This window comes from Saccopteryx leptura, chromosome 8, assembly GCF_036850995.1.
Source record: "Saccopteryx leptura isolate mSacLep1 chromosome 8, mSacLep1_pri_phased_curated, whole genome shotgun sequence".
NCBI lineage: Eukaryota > Metazoa > Chordata > Mammalia > Chiroptera > Emballonuridae > Saccopteryx > Saccopteryx leptura.
In genome coordinates, this window is record NC_089510.1 from 5,473,008 (window position 1) to 5,492,067 (window position 19,060).

At 54.7% G+C, this 19,060-nt stretch overlaps 1 protein-coding gene across 2 annotated transcripts; it reads right to left on the reverse strand.

Moving 5' to 3' along the window:
* Positions 1-371: 371 nt before the first annotated feature.
* ZIC4 (Zic family member 4) lies at positions 372-16,994 on the reverse strand. Of its 2 annotated transcripts, XR_010746828.1 has the most exons (5): positions 16,916-16,994; positions 10,190-10,807; positions 5,435-5,759; positions 3,077-3,199; positions 372-2,458 (listed from the first exon to the last, which is right to left on the reverse strand). XR_010746828.1 is itself a non-coding variant. In XM_066347668.1 (4 exons), coding segments are annotated over exons 1-4 (1,014 nt in total). In that variant the 5' UTR covers positions 16,986-16,994; the 3' UTR covers positions 372-3,198. The 2 variants fall into 2 exon arrangements, 1 of the variants encoding a protein (XP_066203765.1); XM_066347668.1 differs by having other exon boundaries at positions 372-3,199.
* Between the last annotated feature and the right edge of the window lie 2,066 nt (positions 16,995-19,060).

The following is a 19,060-nucleotide window of genomic DNA, read 5'->3' on the forward strand; positions in this document are numbered from 1 at the left end:
GCCTGTCCCGGGAGGGGGCGTCGAGAGCATTTTACCTTCTTCCCCCTTCCTCAGTGGACAGCTGTTGATAACTGCCAATGGCCCCCGGGTGACATGGGGGGTGAGGGAGGTCTTCCTCACGCTGGTCACTGGGGTTGCTCCCTATGTTTTCTTATCCTGGACAACTGGCTGGGCCTCAGGGACGTCCCTGGGAAGCTGTGAGGGGAAGGAAGCAAAGAAGCCTGGAGGCTGGGGGTGGGGGTGGGGGGCACCCAGAACCTTCCCGGGACCAGGAAGCAAGAACAAGACACTCAGGTTCCGCAGAGGAAGGAAAACATCACATCCTTTATTTCCAAAGAAAATAGCCACATGGAGCTCCAGGTCCACAAAGACTTTTGGAGGGAAAAACAACACAGGTGTTTCATTCATTTTTACATATGTACAGCAAGATGAAGCCATCACTTTCCACTGTGTTTCCATTTAACGATCACTTTCAGTCAAATACTATGTAACAACTTTCTTCCTTTCAAGTTAGTTCATAATTTAGGATGCTAAGGGGACAGATGATAAATCACAAACAGCGTGGGTAGAGCAGTAACTAGTCTAAGATTTCAGTTAGGGGTGTGTGTGTGTGTGTGTGTGTGTGTGTGTGTGTGAATTATGATTACAAAACATTTGCCTGTTTGTATAACTCACAATCTAAGGTTTCAGTTAGGATTGTGTGTGTGTGTGTGCGTGAATTATGATTACAAAACATTTGCCTGTTTGTATAATTCACATTCATTGTAATCACTACATTTTCCCATAAATTAGCAATATAAATAAACATATGGGGACCTCAAGGAAGCAACTGGAAATCAATATAAGAGACAACATTTTGTCGCAACTATAATAACAGCATGGGTTACAGCTTGGGGAAACTTCTTTACAAATCATTTAGTCAGCACACATGAAGTGGAGAGACAGAAACATCCTCGTTTATCTAAACCACCTTTAAAACCACATTAGGAGACTTGAGACAAGCTGGATGGGGGTGAAAGGTTGTTTTTTGTTGTTTTTTTTCCTGGGGGCATAATATAAGCTGAACAAACTGCGTCTGTGGTGGGGAGTGGGGGCATTTGCATGCGCTTTGGGGGTCACTATTTTATACACTGCATCTTCTGAATTCTAGTTGCCAAGATTCTGAAGAAAACAGGAAATGATAAAAATGTCTCTCTCTCTCAAGCCACTTTCCTTTCCGTTACGGGCAGAAAAGGCTTGCTGGTTGCCGCTGGTGAGGAGGAACACACAAGGGGTCTATTTTTTAGCAGGAATGGTCTTTGAAGGAGCGGGAAATAGTAACAATAACTTGGCTGCTGCCTGGGGTTCCAAGGACCCCAGGCGAGAATATGGGGAGTTCGAGGGGGCCCCAGAAGGAGGCTCAGGTGACCTGACTCAGACTGACTGAGCGCAGGGAAGCCTACACGCCTGTGTCAGAACCCGGGACGAGGGCCCCACAACATCTGTACACCTCCACAGGCCTGGGACCTGATGCGTCTGCCTTACTTTTGTTTGCCCCTAAGCAGGACTTACTCCTCAAGTTATCAGTTAGTGTGCATGTCATTTTTTTTTTTTTTTTAAAAAAAAGAAGTTTGATTTTTATCTCTTTAGAAACGGTTTGAAACTAACAGGGCAGAGGGAGTTTGACAGAGAGGAGAACAAATCGCTGACAAAGGACCTTTTACGTTTCATCAGCGTTGTTAGGACGACAAGCAGGAATGTCTCAGATAATAACTCCCACTTCAAAGATTTCTCAGCTCAATAGAAAGCGGACCATCCTTTTTATTCAACCACAAGGACTGGCACTAAAGAAGACTCCACTGTTTGATTTTTTTTTTCCACCATGTTTATTTTTCCCCTATTCACTGGGGTACTTGGATAAAATAAACAACATGACAATTAAGGGAACATGGACTTCTAACTTCCCTGCCATCTTCCCTACCCCCTTGGCCTTGCACTCCAGAGGGGCTCGTGCCCAGGGCCGGCCCAGGCTTGGGGGGTACCACACACACCACTCTAGGGAGAAGCAAGTTGGGGTGTGGGGGGGCTTGCAAAAGACTTCTGGGAGAGAGGGGGAGAGTGGGTTGTCCTGGGGGCCAAAGTGGACACGTCCCAAAGCCACAGTCTGACCTTCCCAAACACATCCAGGGCGGCTCCCTTGCCTTGCAAGTCCCATTCCAGTTCAGGCCTTCACCTGACTCAAGATGCAGAGAGGTGCTTTGCATACAACCGAGTTGGGGATGCTCATTTGTTCAGCTTCTGAGGCTGCCCTAAAGTGATTTTACTCCTGACCTTGGAGCCTGTTTGTGGCGCGGCCACGATGTCCCGAGTCCAGCTCCTCCCTTTTCTGGCCGCGTCCCTGGTGGCCGCGTCCCTGGTGCCAAAGCGCCCCACTACATGGGAATGCAGGCTGAACCCCTAAACGTCGGCGAGGCACGTCCTAAGGGGGAAGTATATACTGGAGAACGTAGTGACAGTATTTAATGGCGTGAAAGCAAAGGTCAGCGCAAATGTATCTTAATAGAGTGTCTGCCGTGAAGTGTGCCGCCTTTGAAGCGGCCGCTCCCGGCGCGCATTTCCATGGCGAGACTAACGCAGCGTGCTGACGCACCGTCAAACTCACACTTTCAACCCCAAAACCCAACTCTTTGAACAACCCGAGCTTGATTAGACCTTTCTCCTTTTCTTTCCCCTCTTACAAACCATTTCCTCGCCTTTAGAAACTCGCCATCAAACCCAAATGCGCCCTCTGATCACCGCAGAAAGCAGAAACAAAGGGGTCTGCGCGGCGATTCAAGCGGCCTTTTTCTTCCCTCACATTATTATCCATTTTTATTATGATCGGGAACAAGTGCCCATTCGCGTGGGTTTTGTTTACCGGAAATTAAATGAAAATGATTTAGTCCGCGTCAAACAAAAATATATACTTGTATACACAAGAAAAAAGGCCTGTTAGACGTAAATATTATGTCCTTAATGAAAAGCCTGGACGGGCTCCAGGCTCGGCCTTTCAGGGTTTCAGTGCGACTTGCCCATTGCCATAGAAATCCTAACTCACCGTGAAGATGCACCGTGGCGAAGAAACATTGCTTTGTGCGCGGGCCCTTTGATGTCGCAGGCGCGAGAGGCGGACTCTCAGCTGCGCGGGGCGAGATTACCTTGCGAGCAACGCGGTGGACATCTGTAACAAGCAAATGAAAAATTTAAGGCGATTAGTGGCCGATCAAACATTTTTATTTTATTTATTATTTTGTAGAGGGGCCGGAAAGCAAAACAGACTCTAGCAATAGAAGAGAAAGAAACCAGTCTCGTTTGGGGATGGGAGAATTTTTAAACATCGTCCAAAGACGCACATTTCCCAGACGCCCTTTGCACGTTGGCCCGTGGGGCAGGTGTTTCTCAAAAGGGAGCAAGGTTTGCTGGCTCACCCGGCCATTGACCAGGCAGCCCCTGGACCCGATGGTAATGGGGGAAGGAGGGGGTTGTAGTCCTCCCTCCCTCCACAGGGACAGGGTGTGTGTGTGTGTGTGTGTGTGTGTGTGTGTGTGTGTGTGTGTGTGTTTTATTTGGGGTAATGAAAACAGTCCCACTCCAGTTAAGACATTATTTATCTGACGAAACTGTGGGCCTTCTGGGCAAGAGTGATAAATGTCTAATGTGTCTGAGAAAGAGACAGCAGAAAACCCAGCAGAGTGAGGGCCAGGACTTGTCTGCTGGGCTCACCTTTAAAAGTTGCGCTCTGGAGGGGCTCCCCCTAGGTGAGAGTAGCATACCTCACTCACCTCCAAACTCGGGGGGGGGGGGCTGGGAGGGGTCTGCTCCAGATTTTTTTTTTCCTCCCTTCTTTTTTTTTTTTTCTTTTTCTCTCCAAATCTCAACAAGGATTTCTGGGAAGACCCATCCTCCCTAGTGGTGTCAGACTAGAAAATAGGCCCCAATTTTTCTCCCTTGGAAAGAATTGCCAAGGTTTTCCTCTGTCTTGTCCGCCACCCCCCCCCCCCCACACACACACATCTGGTTCTCTTTCTGGGGACTTCGTAACCAGCCCATAAAATACACATTCAATCTAGACCCGGTGGGTGTTTGCCTTTAAAACATTTATTATTGCAGTTGAACTCTCGCCCCCATCTTCTCCCTTTAAAAAAGAAATAAGAAGAACAACAACACCCTGTGATTTTTGACAGACTCTCACAGAATTGACGCGATTCATCCAGATACTGTCGCCTAGGTCAGATCTGTGGGCAGTAGAAACCGAGCTCAGTGACGTCATCGGCGCCAAGCAGCCCCAAGATTCCGCAGGCAGAGACTGGACAAGGGAGGGGGGTTGGTCTGGGGAGGCCTCCTCGGAGCATGGAATCCTCAGGCCCCTCGAGCCCTCCTTTGTCTGTATTTCCTGTGGTTTGGACTCACCCCCTACCCCAACTATATAATGTATAAACGAAGCAGGCAGGCAAGCAGACAGATGTATCTATGTGCCTGGGCCAGCCATGGGGTGTGTGTGTGTGGGGGGGGGGCGTGTGGTCCCCAGGGGGGGTGCTCAAACACTCTTATCTCCTTTAGACAACTGCTTGGAAATTTTGCGACCTGGAACTCGTGTATTTTTGCTTCAAAGGGCAGCTTGGTGATGAGGAATTCTAAGGCAGTAAATGAGGAAAGAAACCGGAAGGGAAATATAAGTGATCCAAACTTGAGGCGCGGCTCCAGCGGGGACCCGGGAAAGGAGCAGGGCGTGGCAGCCCGAGGGGCTCGGCCTCCAGGAAAACACTTCCCGTTAAGAAGACTTTGTGGTCTTGATGTTGTTCCTCGAAGATGCCAAGATCGCACACACACTCTCCTAACATACACCTTTTCTCTTTCTGCCTGTCTCTTTCTCTACCTCCTTTCCCCGGACACTGGCTTCTTGCTGCCGGGTCCTGATGGTGTCCTTGTGTGTGCGTGTGTGTGTGTGTGCGTGGGCGTGTGTGTGCATGTGTGTGTGCACGCGTGTGTGTGTGTGTGTGGGTGTGCGTGTGTGTGTGCGTGGGTGTGTGTGCGTGGGTGTGTGTGGGGGAGTAACTGGGTGTGATTGTAGAATAAATAAGAGGACCATATTTACGTGTCAGAAGAATGGACATTTTATCAGCATGTTCAGTGAGCTCTAACAAATATTGGTGATGATCTCCTTCCTTCCTTGGTCCCCTCCTCTCTCCCCTCCTTCTTTCCTTCCTTTCTTTCTTCCTCTCTTCCTTCCTCGCCTTCTCTTCAAGCCTCAAGGACCGGGCCTAGACTAGCAGTCAGTGTACGCAGGACAGCAACCACGGCAGCGGCCCTAACGCCCGAGGCGGCGGCGGCGGCGGCGGCGGGGCCAGGTGCCGGCGCGGGACTGGGGGGCGCGGCGAGGGCCGTCGTGCCCCGGTCAGCGCCTTGACACACGTACCATTCGCTCAGCTCCGGGCCACGCGCCGCCGCCGCCGCCGCCGCCGCAGAGGAGGCCCCCGGGGGCTCGCGGCCGAAGTCCGACGAAGGCGACACGAGAGCAGACGGCGTGGCCGAGTCGTAGCCGGAGCCGGGCGGCGGCGAGCGCCCGTGCACCTTCATGTGCTTACGCAGCGAGCTGGGGTGCGTGTAGCACTTGTCGCAGCCGCGCACTTTGCACGTGTAGGGCTTGTCGCTCGTGTGCACGTGCGAGTGCTTCTTGCGGTCGCTGCTGTTGGCGAAGCGCCGCTCGCAGCCTTCGAACTCGCACCTGAAGGGCTTCTCCCCTGGCGGAGGCAACGCAGAAACGTTAGTGCGTGGGAGCCGCGGCCCGCCTGGGCCTCACCAACCGCCCCCCGTTTCTCTTCCGTTACTGGGAGAAGAAGCAGGGAAGGTTTCTAGAAGCCTTTGTGTTCCAAGGCCCCCCCTTCCCGGCTCGGCGCGCGCCCCCGGGGCGACGGCCCGCGGCCCGCCACCACCCCCCGCCCCCTCTCCGGCCCGGGCTTGGGGGAGGGTACGGAGGAGGGGCGACGGGGACTCCATCTTAGTCGAGTTTCCATTCTGGAAAAGCCTGATCTACTCCGACTGTTCTCCTCCACATTCTTTCCCCTCCGAGCCGTCAGCTCCTCCGCCTGGAGAGTCGAGTTGCCAGGAGAGGTCTCCTCCGCTCAGTTTAAAGTCCCTGTTCCAGCCCAAACGTCTCTGTTCCCCGCCCCGGGGTCCGCCCGGCACACAACCCCATCCCGGTTCGAATTGTTTCCTCAAGTAGGTTTTGTGTAAACGCCAAGGTGATGGGATAATTTAAAGATGTGCCGGCGGTTTGCACAAGGCCCGTGCGTCACGCGGATTCGCGCTGTAACGAACGGAACGGTTTTCTGAGCCACGGTTCACTTCGGAGGCGATTTTTCCAGGAAATGGAGCGCCCTCCCCCTTCCCTTCGACCCCCTGAGGGCAAACATTTAGCAGCAGTCCTCAAATCTTGCCTAAATCGTCCGGGATCCCGCTACCTACGCGCGCGCCGCCAACACTCTTTTATTTCGCTGCTCCGGCGGCCTCGGGGAGACGCCGCCGCGGGGCTGCCAGCGCCCCCAGCCCCGGATGGCTTCCCCAGATCACCGCGCCGAGGAGTTGGGCGTCGCAGGCCCGAGTCGCAGAGCGAGCGCTGCAGGGTCTGACCGGGCCAGACGGGATCCGCGGCCTATAGCGCAGTCGCGCCCCTGAGCCTGGCGGCTTCGGTACGGGAGCAGCTGCGGCGGCCAGGCCCAGCCCCAGCCCGTCCCCAGCGGGCAGCTCGCGTAGACCCGCCGGGGACTCGGTTCCCCGGCGCGATGCCCCGTTGAGCCACGGGAAGGCGCGAGGACGCAGGAGGGTGGACATTCTGGCGGAGGACCGGGCTCCAAGGCGGGAGCTCACGGCCGGCTGGCTGGTGGGGAGGAAAGAACCCCGAGAGCCGGCAGGGCAGGCGCAGGCTCCTGCCGCCGCTGCAGAGGACGCGGGGCGGAGGGAGGCAAGCGTGCGGGCGCTCCTAATCCTCGGGTGCCGCAGGGCGCCCGGGGTCGAAGGAACCGCGTTCGAGCTTCTGGCTGCGCAGAAAGAGGTGCGCCGGTGGAGGACTGCTGCCTTTGTGGTCGCTTTTCCCGCGCGACTTCCAGGAAAGTCGGGCGCTTCGGGGCAGGCTGCGACGAACAAAGGCCCTGTTTTCCAACCCTGCCGGAGGCGGAGGCTGAGCCAGAGGTTTGCGCACAAGCCTCGCCTCCGCGCCGCAGCGGCTGGTGAGCCCGGGACGCGGGCCCGGCCCGGCAGTCGCGTCCCGCCCCTCCCCCCCCCCGCAGTATATAAAGTAAATAAATAAGCAGAATAAATCAGTGTTCCTATTTGCCCCTCGTTTTCTTCCCTCGAATCCCTGTTGGTATCTGCCAAACTAAAACTTTTCTTTCTAAAAATCACAAAAGCCATGCAACCCAAGGCCTGCAAAAGGAAAGAAGGCTTGCTGAGAAAACAGAGGAGGAATGGAAGTGAAGATGGATTGCCGCCGCCGCCGCCTCCCAAATATCCCCCCCCCCCCACTTATCCCGTCTGGCGAGCGCCTCGATGGACAGTCACGTCAAACAGAAACAACGATTTCGTCCCAGACGAGGAGCAGAGGCGGAAAAGTGCAGGGCACCGAAGGGGATCGAGGCAGCCTGCTCGTTCCGAGGCCCCCGGGAGGCCAAGGGAGGCCGCGCCCCCCTCGCCTCGCCCCCGCTGCCGGAGGCGCCAGGGTCTCCGCGTCTCCCACCGCCCCCCACCGCCCCCACCCCCAGCACCGCGCCTCCCGCTCGCTCCCTCCCACCGGGTCTGGGCTCTGCGCCTTTGGTGGGTGGATGTGGAGACGCAGGGTGGGTCCAGGGGCCTGCAGCCCGCCCCGAGCAGCCGGGTCCTGGGGCTGAGTCACGAAAGGCCCGGAGTCTCCTTGCAGAAGCTCGACTACCGAGAAAGGCCCCTTCCCCAGCCCCGAGCCCGAGCCCGAGCCCGAGCCCGGCAAAGTTCTGCCACGGCGGGGCAAGGCGCTAGCGCCATTTTCTCGCACTTGTGGCTGGGCCAGGGTGTCCGAGTGTCTCCGCCCGGGCGCGCTCTCTTCTCTGGCTCGGACCCCTCGCCTCGCCTCTCTGTCCCCACGGCCTGGGAGGAGGAGGGGGGGTGAGTCCGCAGCGCAGGGGGCCCGGGAAGGACGCCAGGCGACGGGGACAGGCCAGAGCGCCTCCCTCGCGGCGCCACCATTGTTCCGGGGACTGGGCTGTGACCGCCGCGAAGGAAACCTCTCGGCGTGGCTTTAAGGCCGCCGCTGCCGAAGCCAGGCCCAGGATTCCGATCCGGACGAATTTCAACTCCCGAGAAATCGTCAGCTCCTATGCGCGCGGCTTCCGCAATTCGAGGGAATGAAACGCCATTAATATTTGAAAAGGCAATTATTTTCCTGTTGAATAGAGAACTGTCCTCATAAATAATTTGTAGTGAGGTCTATTGCCATTTGAGAAACATTTTGTTGGGTTTTTCCCCCGTCTTTTCAGTATTTAGGGGTGGGGGGTGGAGAGAAACCGCCGGAGCCGGCCAGGCCAGGCTCTGCTGATTTTTTATTTTATTTTAACTCCGGCGGTAATGAATCCGGACGGCCAGTGGAAAGGACGCACTTAGAATTCTGTCCTGAAGAGAAGCCAACCTGAGCCAGCCCGGGCGCACTGAACTTGCTTCTCTGCTGTAGGTCGATTGCACTGAGAATTTAACCATTTTCTGCTTCACAGACTTCAAACAGTAGGCCGGCAAAGAGCAGTAAAACTTTGTTTGTTTAAAACTCCCCTGCCATTAAGAATGAGTTCCTCCTCTGGCTCAGGACCGTGTGTCTGTCTACCTTCGCGGTGCAGGCCGCCAGCTCTCGGAGCGGCCGCCTGCAGGCGGTGATCAGGACCTCAACTCTTTCAGTCTCCACTCCCATTACCCACCCCCGTGAAACTCGGGGTGGAGGGGCGGGGAGGGGTTGTGTGGCACCCGGGAAACAGCTGCAGAAAACCATACCTCTCTAGACATGCTCCGGAAATATAAGCGAGAGGCTAAAAGTAGACTGGCGTCTGGCCTCCGCGTGTGCCCGAATCCTGGCCACGAACCTTTCCCCAGATCGCAGGGTTTGTGGGAGAAGACAGGACTGAGCCGGCTTCTCTCCCGGGCAATGCCAGCCTGGGGCAGTCCTCTGACTCTTCATCATTGCCAATGTTTTCCACCAATAATAGAGGCGGCTACAAGCAGAGCGCCAGGGAGCAGGAGAAGTGGGGGCACCGAGTGAGACTGTATGTCACCCCCTGGTCTCGCCTGTGGTCCCCTCTCCTCTGCAGAAAAAACAACGACAACAACAGGGAAGGGGGGATGTTGACTTTTTAAACTTCGGGGGAGACTGCTAAACTAATTAAGGGAACTTCACAGGCTGTTCTGGGAAGTGCGAAAACTTTTTTTCCTTGCAACTGCAATTGCATTAACGAGAGATGCTTCTGGCCAGAGGAAGGCGACTTCTTTGCAAGCTCTTGTCCTGTCTCCTTTTCTTTCTGTTAACTAGAACGAACAGATGTGGTTGACACATGTCCCCATTTCACTTAACAGCTCTCGGTAAATGACATTTAAGGCGGATGAGTCTCCTTGGGTCTCTGCTAAAAGCAGAGGGGAGGGTTTGTCAGACGTCCCCAAGTGTCGAGTCATCCAGGCTCCAAAACAGAGCCAAAGTTAGCCCTTGGACCCAAATCCTCAAGAAGGCGTCCAGGGCCTGGTGACCCCCTCAGTTCAGGCGACGGTTAGGTTGTTAGGCGGAAGGAGAGTGGTCGCCAAAGAAACCGAGGGGAAATTAAATTGTTCCTCTGTCTTGAAGACTTTGGGGAAACAGTGCTATTTTAAATACCTTAAAATCACATTCATTGGCAGGGAGCACGCATTTGCACACACGGAGACCCAAGCACGTTCACCCTCGCCCCCCTGGAACAGAAACCCTGTGCTCTCCTCCCCACACTCAGCCTTGGGAACTTCTGTGATTCCAATAAAAGGGCGTAATTAATATTTTATGGACTTGGCTCAAGAAACGCACCAAATACCCCCCCCCCTCTCCCTAAGGCGGAGCTTGAGGAAACCCAGGCCCAGGGCCCGGAGGAGGCCGCCTGCTTCCCCAGGGGAGCCGCAGGAGATAGTGCCCAATACTGACCTGTGTGAGTTCTTTTGTGTATTTTGAGATTTTCTGATCTAGCAAAGACCTTCCCACACCCCGGGAAAGGACAGGGGAAGGGCTTCTCGCCCGTGTGCACGCGGATGTGATTTACAAGTTTGTATTTGGCTTTAAAGGGCTTGCCCTGGCGCGGACACTCCTCCCAGAAGCAGATGTGGTTGGCCTGCTCGGGGCCGCCGACGTGCTCCACGGTGACGTGCGTGACCAGCTCGTGCATGGTGCTGAACGTTTTGGAGCAGAGGCGCGGAGGCGCGGGGCCGTCGGCCGCCAGCCACTTGCAGATGAGCTCCTGTTTGATGGGCTGGCGCATGTAGCGGAAGAAGGCGCCGGGACCGTGGGGCGCGGCGAGGTTCACGGTCAGGTTCATGCCCCCGTAGCCGTGCAGGGCAGCGGCAGCCGCCAGGGCGTCGCTGCGGGCCACGGGTCCCGGCGCGAAGGGGTCAGGCCTCGCGTACATTTCTCCGGGGAGCCCCAGGCGCAGGAGTCCGTTCAGAGTGCCGCTGGCGGAAGTCTGGGGAGGCTGTTCGTGAAGGCCAGGGAACAGCGAGGGGCTGGAGGCTGCGGTGAGCTGGGGGCCATGGTGTCCGGAGCTACTACCTGTTGTTGAGACAAATAGCGAGCGTGAGAACCGGCGGCGTGAGCTGCCCGGGGGGCAGGCCCGGCCCCGCCGCACCCCGGCCTCTGCCTCCCGTACGGAGCCGTGGAGCCAGCCCGCCGGCGCGACCCAGCCCGCAGACCGCGCGGGGCCGCGCGGGGTAGAGCCCCCTGCGGCTCCATGAGCCCGAGAGCAATGGCGGCGGCGCGGCGAGGGGACCGGCCGGGAGGCGCGCGGCTCGGAGTCGGGGTCGCGGTGGGGAGGCCCCGGGCTCTGCTCCAGGGAGGTCCGACCTGCCCCCAAGGGCGCGTCGGTGGCCGGCTCCCTGGGGCGCTCGGGGTCCCGGCGCCCCGCGGGGGCGTGCGGGGGCGGAGGTAGGGGGGTTGTAGGTGGCGGCGGGGCGCCCTGGCCGGGTGTGTTATTTCAGTCTGTCATGTTAGCGCCCAGCGCCTCTGGGAGGGGGCGGCCGGCTGCCTGGCGCTAGGACTGCCCGGAGCTCCCGGCCGGGCCGCTCGGGCCGCTGTCACCTGACGGTGCGGAGGGGCAAGAACAACCACCAAAAAAGTTCTGCAAAGTTTTTTGTGTTTTTTTTTTCCTCTCCCTCAAGTTTGGGATTCTGACTCCCCCCTCCCTCACTCGGTCTTTAAAGCCTACTTGAAACCCGTCCGCTGCAGAGGCAGCAGCGGGGCGCGTGAGGAAGTGAATAGGGACTCGGGGCCACGGCGGGGGCCGGCGGAGACGAACAATTGTCTAGGTTGCCCATTGGCCCGCCGCCCGGCCCGACGTCAGCGATGACAGGTCCCGCCGCGGGGACACCCGCGCGCGCGCGCGCACACACACACACGCACACACACACACAGGCACGCACACACACACACACGCACACACACGCTCCTGCTCCTCCTCCCACCTCCCCCCGCCCCGCTGCTGCGCCCCAGCATCTCCTGCTTCTACTGCTCATGCGCTCTGACCCGGGCACGGATTCTTTTCTCTGCTCCGGAGCCTCCTCCCCCTCCTCTTCCGAACGCTGAGCGCATCTGCTCCGGGCAGGGCTCGGGGCTCCAGTACGCCTCCATTCTCCACCGCTTCGGGGAGAGGGGGCTGCGCTGCACACGTGCTCGGGCACACCTCGCGCCCCCAGCCTCTCCGGGGCTCCCGGGCAGCGCCCCGCGCACCAGAGCGGCTTCGGCAGAGGGTCCTGGAGTCAGGAGGAGGCGCGGACGGCGTGCAGCGAGGAAAGAACGCCTAGGATCACAGCCCTTGAGCATAATTTTATTTTCTTCGAAATTCTTTCTCTTTCTCTTGCACACACACACACACACACACACACACACACACATGTGCGCGCACGCGCGCGCACACACACTTTTCTCTCAAAGCCCAGACCACACTAGGCTTCCAACTTGTATCCTTTCTTCTTCTCCCCGCCCCCCCCCATCCCTTCTTTCCACTTAGCCTTGGCGGCCCTTCCTCCCGGTGCCTGGTGCTCTCACAGACGCGTGAGCCCAGGAATCCGTCCCTGCCCAGAGCCAGGAGTGGGCCGGAGAAGGTGATGGCCTGGATGGAGAGGCTGGCTTCGAACCCTCACAGCCCTCCTGGAAGGAGCTAAGAATCCTCCCAGCCACAGGTCACAGCGACCTACAGGCGGCGGACTGGCCGAAGCCACGAAAGGGAGCGTGGCAAGAAGGAACACCCCCCCACTCCACCCCCGGTCTCTCTCTCTCTCTGTCCAGTCTTGGGCTGTGCGGTAGAAAAGGCCTTTGGGAAAGGGGACTTAGGGGTCACTTCCACTCTCAACCTCCTCCACTTGTTGCCCATGGCCTGGGGTGTCTGCCTCCCTCCTCGCTTGTCTTCAGGGCCCTGAAGAATGAGGCCACCTGGCCTAGGCAGTGAGAGGGACTGGGGGTCCACGGCCTCCTATCGCAGGCGTCCTCCCTGCCTCAGGTGCCACTGTCTGGGGTGGGGGCGCCAGGTGGAAACAAACGAACCAACAAATAAAAACACCCACAAGGAAACACCCCTTCAGCTCTGGGCCAGCCGGCGGAGCAAACGCAAGCGAAGGGGGTGGGAGGGGAGGTGTCCTTTGTTCGTGCCGACCGGCTAGGGCCCGGGCTGGCAACATCACCCGGCTGGTAAAAAGGGCTGTGGCCTCGACCCCTGCCTTGGCCTCTAGCAGAAAATGCCAACCTAAGTACCTGGGCCTCCCTGGAGGCCATAGAAAGCACTGCAAAGCAGGGGGGAAAGAAAGTTTTCAGAGAAGTTTGAAGGATTGAGTAGAGGACCCCGTGCTCCTAGCAGAGGTGAGAAGTTGGGACGGCTCACAAGGAGCTCCGATTCAGGCTTTCCTGAGCAACCCCACCCGTCCCCAGCCCCAAGGGCTATTCTTAGGCACTTCCTGGTCCATAAATAAGCATTTCTTTGTAAAAATTTAAAAATAATTAACTTCTTTATCATGGTTGGCAGGTTCTTTGAGACTCTCTGAGCCTCGTGCATTGTTCCCACTCCCGGGCACATTTCAGTGGTGGATTAACTTCCCAAACCATTTCCCCTGGCTTTGACAGGCTCAGGTCTCTCTACTCCTCCCGCCGGCAGAGCTCAAGCAACGCTGCCAATAGGTGTTGCGTTCGCGTTAACAGAGAAGAAGAAGAAGAAGAAAGGCTGAAGGAGGCATCTGACAGCCCAGCCCTGCCTGCTCTGGAAACCAGGGACTTACTTCCTCAGCAGTTTTCAGAGCCGAGTTTGAGGACCTGTCCCCTTCCCTTTCCCGGCTGCCCCCTCTCCCACACTCTCCCTCTCTGGGGTTGACGCCTCTGCCTTCAGGTGGGCGCCTCTTCTCTGGTCTCCTGCCCTGTGGTCCCTTCCTCCAAGCCTGGTCAGGCAGGAGCTCGACCTCCAGTGAGGGGTTTCTATGTCTCCGTAAGTGGTTTCAAGTCTCCCCACCGTGCCGGTGTCTGTTGAATGATGCAGTGTTCTCGGCCAGTCTGGGCTAGACCCATGCAGGGGGCTCTGAACAAAACAAAGACTAACCCTCCCCCCCCCAAAAAAAACAAACCCAAAACGTGTGTGTTTCTCCCTGGGACCCCTTGCTCAGTTGTTTCTCCTAAGCATCCCTCCACACACAGCTCAGTCATTTCTTCTTGTAGCATTCAGACCTAAGTCCAGGGCACTTCTGAAATTAAAATGTTTTCTTTCCCACCTGGACCTAGGCAATGGACAACCCGCCACCGTTCAGGATGTCTGTCAAACTCTCCGTCCACGTTGACGTGCACTAACATCCTGCTTTGTACAAAACTGGATCTCCTCATCTGTACACTGTGACTCCCTGGCACCCGTGGCTTTGAATAACTGTGCAGAACAAGGGGGTTTCAGTTGTCTTAAAGCTGGGGACCCTTTTGGAGCCCCGGTGAAGCTAGTGGATGCTAATAGTACTGCGTTTGTTGTCCACACTCGAAATAGAAGAAAATGATAACTTTCCATTAGAAGGTGCTGAAAATAAAGATGCACATCCCCCACCCCCACCCCCACCCCCATTCAAGTTTGGAGACTCCTTGAATTCTAAGCATTGACTCCGTGGACTCCAAGGATAAGAAGTCGAGGTTTGTATACACAGAAACTCTTCCTCAGCACACTACACACTCGCTCTTCCTAACTTTCCCTGGAAAAGCTTTGAACATGTGTATGGCTTTTTGTGCCAACGGCAAAAAGGCAGATACATCTGATTCAGCCGAATGCACCAGCAGCTCCCGGGCCCCATGGAGTTCGCTCCCAGATGCACCTTCTCTTAAAGCACTGAAAACATCTGGACCTAACCTGGGTGGATGCTTCTTGGGCAGTCCGGGGTCCACCCACCTGCATTGCAGGGGTCACTAGGATCGCCTTGGTGCCACGTGATTCACACTGGAGTTGGCAAAGCACAGCAGCGTGGCCCAGGCCTTCTCCTGGAGGGCCGTTTCCCAAAGGAAAGAGGTCGGGAGGGAGAAGTCCGTTCCACTCACTGGTATTTATAAACAGGAAATTTGGGGCGATTCCATAAGAGCCTTCCAGGCTTAGCTCTGAATTAGCACCAGAGCAGTATCAGCGAACCACAAAGGCGGGGGCGGGGTGAGGGGCAGGGGCAGGGAAGCCTGTCTTAGTTTTCAGAGACACTCCTTTGAGTCTTCCAGGAATGCCAGGCAACAAGAAGTTCAGGTTTCATTGACCACTGACTGGGCAGGGTGAAGAGCAGTGTCCCCCTCAGTGGCCATTGGCATTTTCCTTTCAGAAAGTCATCTCGCCACACTTGCTCCCAACACCAAATGCTTCGGCTGGGCCATTCTTTTTCCCTAAGCATTCTGGGGTCTAGAGCATTGTTGAGTCCACTTTCCTGTTTGATTTGCAGGGGGGGAGAATGACATATCCTCTGCAGTCTAGAGGACATTTTAGCTAAAAAATTTCAGCAGAGTTCTAAGAAGCTGGGGGGGAGGGGCGGTTGTTTAGAGCATGTTTCATAATCTACCCCCAACAGCCTTCCGGTGCCCAGAGTCATGGCCCGAATGCCCTGGTTTGTCCCAGCCGGGCCAATGCGACAGCATAAACTGAACCAATCTTCTAGTTCTGCTGTACAGAAATACGACGTTTGATGATACTACCATCTGCCAGAGCTCCTTATGTCCCTGGCACAACAGCGAGAATGTCTGACCTCCCTCTCTGGGAAAGGAAAGAAATGAGGTAACTTTCACGTCCATAACTGGGCTATTGTTCAATTTTGCTTTTTTTACACCATGCTAAACGATGATGCTCTGTTGTAGGCTGTGCCCCGAAGCCATGTCTCACGGGCCGAGGGCCACACTGCGCAGAGCATGGCCCAGCAGAAGCTTCATTGCGTACATGTTCTGCAAGTAGGTCTGCAGTCACTTATTCCATCTTTTCTTCCTTGTTTCTGACCAGGTTGCCACCCCAAACTAGGCCCAAATCTCTCCACAGGCTACTGGCAGACAGCAGGATGCCTGCAGGGAGAAGTTGTCTCTATTCTTATGGGGGGGGGGGAATTAAATGACTTAAGCACCAGGAGGCCGCCATAGGTCCAGGCCCAAGTTACAGAAAGGAGATGAGATCTCTCAGGAGTTTGGAGACATTCCTCCCCTTGGTCATGCAAGTTTGGGCTTTACTCATCATTGATGGAACTGAGTATGAAAGAAAATCTACTTGGATAGAACTGAATTTTCAAACAATGGTCCCACACAACATCTTTTGACAAAGAATGAAGAAACACGGCTAAAGGATCTCCCAGAATAGCATCGAAAGAACTGAAACAACCGAAGTTACAGAATAACCACCTCTCTCTCTTGAGAATGATGCCATCAAATCATCCCCAAATCACAGAAGAGAGCCATTTCCTGACTTGTCATTTAACTTTTGTTTAAGAAGGTTGCTTTTGCCTCCCAACAAAGAGGCACCTTGGAGGCCACAGTCAACTGGTGGCGCAGTTGAAATGAGAAAAACGAGATGCCTGGAAGGGGAAACACCCAACCCTAAATCATATGCTTATTCTAAATGGAATATTCAATTAAAGTCTTCACAATGAAGGTATTCCTGACCCAGTGGCTGTCAGTCACTCCCTGTTCAGGCACCACATTGTGGGAACGTCCTCACTACCACATTGCAGAAGGCTGGTGTCCCTGGTGAAGATGATGCCTATCATGTAAACCCCATCACCAAGATCAAAGTCTGCTTCTTTCATGGAAGCCAATACATGTCAAACCTCATTCCAATCAAATCGTCTGGAAATGAATTCAAGATGAATATGTCATAGAATAATGTGACAGTGGAACTGCAGAAGGTCAGGGGTGGTTGTTTCAATGAGAAAGTCGTCAAATATTAATTCTAGAATGTCCAGATGAGTAGGCATTGAGGGAGATTAGGCAGCTGCTGGTGAGACGTGGAGTGGCTGATTTGTGTGCAAATGTATCAGACACCAAGGTGTTGCTCTAATTTTCACTTGAACCCAACAAACACGCCCAAACTCACAACCAACATAAGCAAGAGACCAAACAAAACTTCCTACAAAAAAAAAAAAAAAAGGGGGGGGGGAGTTAGCAAACCAATATTCGAAAGAATGTTTTTTAACTCACTTGACTCTTTCAGAACATTCCGGTAAAGTCGCAATCGTTTCCTCACCACCAAGGAAGTCTTGTATCTCATTTTCTGACTTTGAGCCTGTTAAGGAGGGGGGGAAAAAAAAGGAGAGATGTCACTAATTAATTTTATACTTGTTTGCATGGCAAGATTTTGTGCCCTGCATGTGTATGAGTGCCAGTATTGGTCTCAAGAGTTTTCCAATCTTTCTTTGACCATTTCCAAATTTGTCAGTGAAATAAAAAAAAACAAAAACAACAACTCTACTGGGAACTCCCTGTGTTTATTGTAAAACAATGTATCCTTGATGATAATAAATATTAAAATAATCATTTCCCAATATATATATATTTTTAAATCTGACATTCATTCGTTGATCTCCCTTGCAGGTAGAATTCAGCACTCTTTCTCTTAGCCAGTGTTGAAACATCTCTAACTTTTAGGATTTGAATGTATTGTATGAAGCTCCTCCATTTTTTTTTTTTTAAGGTTTATTAATTGAGTTAGTGAGACCTAAGGGGCAGGACTTGGAGGTTAGCAGCTGAAAAATTGAGTTGTAACTGTTGAAACTGGAAAGAGAGGAGTTTCGCTGCAGATTTCTGGGCCCTGCTCTGCCCTGCCGGCGTGGCACCCCCTCAGGGGGCTCCTCGCCTCGGACCCCTTTGGAAACCCTCACTGACTGCTTTTTCAAAGTTCATATAAAATTCCCCAGATTGGAGGGCTGGGGAGACAGGTATCCTGTCTCTCATCTGGTCTTGGCTGTTTTCATTTCTTATTTAAGAAACTCAGAAATAGGCCTCACCCCCTCCCTCAAAAAAAAAAAAGATATTTTCGTTCTTTCTCTTTGCAGATAGAACCACCAAGCCTTTGGGCATCTTAAAGCCTGAGCCCCCCCCCCTCGCCCTCGCCCTCGCCCGCCCCTCAGGACCTCTGCATCTGTCAGGCAGGGACAGGCAGCGGAGCAGCCAAACGGAGAGGACCCACCCGGCCTCAGACCTCGGTTTGGCCTAGAAAGACAAACAGTCATTGAAAAGGTCTCGGGCTGGACAAACACAGCAAGCCCTCTGTCAATGAGGAAGTCTGCTTGTCTTGACACACTCCAGCCCACAGAACAAGCGGTTGTTTAACTTGTTGAACCACAGGCCAAACCCAAGTGGGGCTCTGCTATCTCAAAGGCTTTCCAGTTCTCGACATTCAAAGATCTCCTGCTCTCTTCCTCCGCCCCCAGCCTGGGCTGAAGCTAGCTTGGGTGTTTCCACCTTCTCCTCCAGGTCCAAGCCTGAACGGTGGTGTGGCGGGGTAGGGGTAGGGGGTCGACTCACCGTTTTCCAGAGGGATTTATTTATTTGCAATCCTTTCTAACCCAAAGGCCTCCGTCCCCAAAGGGAATAAGCTCCTTCCCGCATAGATCAGGAGAGAAAGGAGACTCAACTTCTCATTCCTACAGGAGGCTGGCAGGCTGAGGTCTTTACTCGAAAATGCCCTCAGGGCAGCATCTCTGGCATGGGAAAAGTCCTGGTTGGTTGGAACTAATAGAATTTACTTTTTTTTTTTGCTTCTGAAGAAAATGGGTGTGAATTTCCTTCGAGAACTCTGCCCAGCCACAATGATGTCCAAGCCCTCCGTTTAAGAAGCCTGGGGCACTGCTACCCCAGGTCCTGGCCGCAGTTTGTGCATCACCAACCCACCGCCTGGCGCACAGTGTCGCACGCAGGGCAGGACTGCGGGTGGGCAGCTGGGACCTCACCTGCTCTCTGCAGCAGCTCCATCCAGCCCTTGCAGGGAACAAGAGTAAAGATCCACTCTTTTGGTGAAAATCCTGAACCCTCTTATCAAACCAGTCATTTCATTGAAGGAAGGGTGAGAGAACTGGGGACTAGTCCCTGGGCCCCGGGGCTTGAAATCCCCAAGCACAAGGATTTAAAAGCCCTGGAAATGCCAGGCTTGGTCACCCCCCACACACACACACACACAAATGACTATTCCTGACTTGTCTTCTCACACCAGCCCTGGGCCCTGAATCACCGGTTAGCAGCGCAATCAGGACACGTATTGGAAGCTGCCGGCTCTTCCACACCTTGAGGAGAGGAAGAGGTGCCAGTGAACCCCAGTAAACTAATCGTGCTGGGGCACAGCCGAGA

Bases quoted from the DNA above. Each gene is read 5' to 3' on its own strand.
- ZIC4 (XM_066347668.1), bottom strand. From the start codon at position 16,985: ATGAGATACAAGACTTCCTTGGTGGTGAGGAAACGATTGCGACTTTAC. The intron at 10,808-16,915 runs GTGAGTTAAAAA...TCTCAACAACAG, and splicing joins GAATGTTCTGAAAGAGTCAA to GTAGTAGCTCCGGACACCAT. The intron at 5,760-10,189 runs GTCAGTATTGGG...TGCCTCCGCCAG, and splicing joins ACACAAAAGAACTCACACAG to GGGAGAAGCCCTTCAGGTGC.